We start from the raw sequence: 5,253 nt of genomic DNA on the forward strand, positions 1-5,253 counted from the left end.
GAGTTAGGGGTGTGTTGGGAAGTTAATGGCCCACTTGGGGTTGTGTATCGTTATAACTACGGCTTTGAAATTCTGGTAGGGTTTAAAGATTTGTTTGTCATTGCAAGCTTTTGCCCACGACATCGTCTGTGCGGAATAAAGAAACTAAGTGTGTAATATCTCTGCCAAATTAATATGAATAAAATTCAGTAAGTGTTTTTAAAATAATTAGAAGCAAACATCCATCCATTCGTCGAAACCTTTGTGCTACTAATGCCAAATTGTATCGTAAATAATTTATAATTAATTTAGTTGTTAATTTGTATAATTTGTACCCTGTACATAATTACGTAGAAGCATAATTTTTTTGACATTCCGTTTAAATTGCATATATGTAATTGTTGTTTATATTAACAGTGGTTAGGAATTTGGCACGTGATGTTTGCGAAATGTGCCAACATTCGCCGCGATGCGTTAGAACTAAAATTATATTGCTTCTATATAGCGGTCATTCATGTTTTATTGTTTACATACAGTCTTGTGTTAGCAAATCGAATGGACTTTGTAAATGTAAAAATTACTGTGAAAGTTTTTTTAACAATATATTGTATTCAATGAAAACCGTTTTTCTGAACTATAGCAACAATCTTTTTAGAGAATGGAATATGTATTATAGAAGAGTAAAGCCCGCTACACACGTTAGATGTAACTGAACGAACCCACAGTTTAGATAAAACTGAGCGTGTTGCGTACCCATAATAATGTATGGAATAGAGAGGTCATTACTCAAACTTTAAATGGCGCATTTTATTCATTCAGCCGTCTGAAGTTCTAGTAATTATCTTCAATTCTTTCTAAAATAGTTTTATGGCATGGAATAAAAAATGTAATCTGCGCACCGAATTGTAGATATGATAAGACATTGTATATCTCGGTGGCGTTGTACGAAAAATATGTCCATTGTTATCTTTCGACATTCAAAACAATAAGCCCGTGTCAGGCCAATGCTCCTTTGTTCAAATTTCGATACTGAGACGGCTTTGTACACAAAAGGCACAGGCACAACCTCAACTCTCTTAATCTTTGCTAAAGCGTCGACGTTTACTGCTAAGGGTATATTTAGTTAAGCACAGTCTGTTATGCCGCAATCAGGAAACACTTAATGTACAGTCGCGTAAATCTGAGGTCTTAATCTTTTTTTTCTTGCACTGGGAGTGAAAGTCGGGATAATAATAAAAAGCTTTTACCATATTAACAACCTTTTCGTACGGACACATTTAAATACAGCGTCCTATTATTTATCGCTCTCGCTGTTTACACAACGTTCAAAACAGTGTTAAGATGGGATACTACGAGATTCTCCGATTGTACCTAATTTGCATACTGTATTAATAACTTTTGGTTATCTATCTGATGAGAACTTTGTCGTCAATATTCTGTTGTGTTGTGTTGCAGATGCCCCGCGGCCGGGACGACATGCAAGTAAACGTGGCGGGCCTAAGGAGGAATATTAAAAATCTTGCGCACAACTACTCTGATGCCCAGGTAACCATCATGACTATACAACGTGGAATACCCACACTTTGTATTAAGAACCTTCAGAATAAAACACTCTACAGACTTAGTTCTAAATATTATCTAAAGAGTAGAACTGTTCAAACTGTCCATGTTTTTTTTTGTGACTGAGTTGTCACTGTTTGCCTTGAAGAGGCATTTACAGATTCACCGGGCTGTAGGTGGCCGAACGCAGATGGCGCTTAGCCTAAACCTCTTTTATGAGTAACTAGGCTCGAGGGCTCCCGAGGGAGCTCTGCTCGGGCCGTTACTTCGTTATTATTACCGGATTGGACTGTCCATGTGTAGACAAACCGTAGTGCTAATAGTTGGCATAAAAACTTATTGGGTTAATAATAGAAGAAAGTTGGTCTTTTACACCTGTATTGTTTGATGTTTTCTTACGTATCAGTGTTTCCGTTCCGATCTTCCTGAACCAATTGACTTCCTTTATAATCGCACTTGAAATCCGTATCCAAGTGACGTTTACATAATTAAATATACTAAGGTTATTTGTAGGAAAACCGAAGGAACTTTCCGCAACGTGATGTTTAAATAAAGCTTCCTTAATCGTTGCACAAAGAGATAACGTAAAGATGAAGATCTTTTTATACACAAGTACTTTTGTATTTTCGATAAAAGAACGAGCTATGAAAAGCATGTGTTTATGAACCAAATGTTCTACTTCCGATGATTCCATATGTGTAAGAACAGTCGAAACCGGCACTTATAAGGTGACACGCGTTCGGATAAAGCTGTCTACACACTGATGTTTGTTGAACATCCTAAGTGTGTCTACTTAACACAATCTTTCGGTCTTGTAACAACACTAGTAAAATAATATAGTTAAATACTAGATAAATACAATTATAATTGTTTATAACTAAATAGTTAATATAACCGTTGGTTAAAAATTCAATATGATTTTTCGTAATATTTGCGATAAATTAGAAATAAATAAAAAGATAAAACATTTCATTACTTTTTATAAATAAATGCTAGAACTTTTTTTCAATAATATTTGTTTTTATATAAACTGAACAGTTATAAAACCTAGGTGGTAGGAGGCGAGCCGTTAAGAGGCATTGACCTTGCGGCGCGCATTCCGCTCCGGCGGTTGTGTGCGCGCGCCCTAAATACTGGCGGTGGTGTTCCTTCCTTGTCGCGTCGCTTCCGCTGCGACACCGCGCGTCACGTGGACATGATGAGATAGCTTCCTATGTTATTGATTATCTTTTGAATATTAATTCATGACTTAATAGACACGCTTTCATGCAAGATACTACCACACATACAACCCTAATCTATACTTCTATACTAATATAGTAAAGCGTAAACACACACTACTTCGTGGCGTAGGATGTCAGCAATTACATCATGTTTTTGAATAAGTCTTTCTTTAATAAAAAGCCCTACACTTACGACACGCTTTAGGCTATATATTTTCAGGCTATAAAACTGGGGGGTAAAAAATTGGAAAAAAGACATAATGTGACAAAGGGACCATAAACTACAAGCTGCCAACATTAAGAAAGCAAGGTTATTATGGTATTGGCAATTTTGACATTTGCAATTAAGAATTTGACAAATGTTAACAATAAAGTTTTTATATTTTAATGCGGACGAAACCGCGTGGGAATAACCAGTCTCTAAATACACTTAACTCTTTTCGACTTTAGGTAGTTCGAAGTTTGCTGTTCTTGAATTAGGATTTCCTTCCTTTCCTTTTCTTACCTATAAATGTATGTAATTTGACATAAAAATAAAGGCAATGTTTATGAATGTATGCAAAATATTGACACCAATATCAACTAGGCTAATGACATAAGTTTCAAATGTTACTATCCTCGTATGAATATAGAATACTTGTTAATCGCTGACGTCATCTCAACGCAAACCGAGTAACTGATTGCCTCTAGTTTTGCGGTTTTACAAATAGAAACAACGTTATCAAATATATGATTTATTTTTATATTAAATTAAATACATACATGTAAAGTCAGCAAGTAAACATGTCAGAGTAAACCTATACTAATATTGTAAAGAGGAAAGATTTGTATTTTTGGATTTTTGTATGTATTCGTTTTACGTAAAAACTACTCGGCCGATTTTAAAAATTCTTTCCCCATTAGAAAGGTAACCTATCTGTGAGTAACATAGGCTCTTTTATTAATTTTTAATTTCACGCGGACCAAGTCACGAGCAACAGCTAGTAAAATTTAAATAGATAGGGTTATTACTTTATTATTTAACCAGTTGTAACATTAGAGATGAATAGAAAGGCTCTTAATATAAGAAATAATTTCAGTTACTATTGTGTATTGCAGGTTAAAGTGCGCGAGGCAACCTCGAACGACCCATGGGGTCCTTCGAGCACACTCATGGCGGAGATCGCCGACCTCACGTACAACGTGATGGCCTTTACCGAGATCATGCAGATGATTTGGAAGCGGCTCAACGACCACGGCAAGAACTGGCGGCACGTCTACAAGGCGCTCGTCCTCATGGAGTACCTCATAAAGACGGGCAGCGAGAAGGTCGCGATGCAATGCAAGGAAAACATATTCGCAATACACACGCTTAAAGACTTCCAGTATATGGAGGAGGGGAAAGACCAAGGTAAGCCTTTTTTGACATTTAAAATACATTCTATAGACGAAATTTAAAAAAAGATTTAACTAGCAAAAAGCCACTTATCAGTCTTTATTAGGGTCTTGTCAATCGATTCTAAGTTCGAAGTTAGCTTCTGCAGTGTTATAAAATTACATAATCCAGCGTAATTAGAAAGTAATGCACGGCGATAGTTGAATTTTAATTCAAAGTGTGAAAGATAACAGACGATTGTGGGCATTGTTTGTTGCCTTGGCAACCGCTATAATTGTTACAAGGCGACAATTAGCACGTACACAGACGGAGAGACAATGATGTTATATACGCACACAAACGCGATCAGAATTGATAATTGTTGCCATGTATAGAAATAGTTTATGTATAGCTTTTATAGATTTTTCTACACTTTTTTTGTAGAATTATTATGACAAACCATTATTTTTAGAAATAGCAATAATACACGTAAGGTTCATTTATACGTAGGTCGTAAAATAGTTGCAATTTTTGTGCAATTCCCAATTGTATTAGGCGCTAATAGTGGTGTGAAAATTGAGCACAACTGAGGCATCGACCTTGCCCGATGTTACGCACCATAAAGCAGGCAAAGTTACAGAAGCAGCTAGCACTTTGGTCAAGTTCAAGTAAAAAATAAATCTAAGTTTATAACCGTGACTTATAACTCGTGTAACTATGTTATAACCGATAGTAAACCTATTTTAAATAATAATTAACTAAATATGACTACAATCTATGTGAAGTTACCTGTCGACCTTCGCGTGCTTTGATAATTATGATAATTTCAGTACAACGGAAGGTTGCAACCTCTCATAAGGGCAACGCATCAAAACTGAATAAATAAAAGTTTATTTTCAAGTAAAAAATTACGGATTCAGATTTAAGTTACAATTTTTACAACTGCTACACTAAAACGACGTTGATGACACGAGTGTAATAGAGTGAGGTATATGCAGGTCTGAACGTGCGCGAGAAGGCGAAACAGCTGGTGAACCTGCTGAAGGATGAGGAGCGGCTGAAGAACGAGCGCGCGCGGGCGCTCAAGGCCAAGCAGCGGTTCGCGCAGGGCAGTGCACTCGGCAGCGACGGCGCACT

The 5,253-nt window shown here is 36.5% G+C and overlaps 1 protein-coding gene across 1 annotated transcript in view; it reads left to right on the forward strand.

The window, feature by feature from the left end:
- Positions 1-5,253, forward strand: part of LOC106106911 (epsin-1) — a 15,106-nt gene that overhangs the window by 6,997 nt on the left and 2,856 nt on the right. Inside the window, exons 2-4 of the mRNA XM_013287570.1 lie at positions 1,435-1,524; positions 3,861-4,152; positions 5,115-5,248. Coding sequence (XP_013143024.1) covers positions 1,435-1,524; positions 3,861-4,152; positions 5,115-5,248 — 516 coding nt within the window. The remainder of the gene's footprint in view (positions 1-1,434; positions 1,525-3,860; positions 4,153-5,114; positions 5,249-5,253) is intronic.

Source organism: Papilio polytes, unplaced genomic scaffold, assembly GCF_000836215.1.
Source record: "Papilio polytes unplaced genomic scaffold, Ppol_1.0 DF822067.1, whole genome shotgun sequence".
In the NCBI taxonomy this organism is placed as follows: domain Eukaryota; kingdom Metazoa; phylum Arthropoda; class Insecta; order Lepidoptera; family Papilionidae; genus Papilio; species Papilio polytes.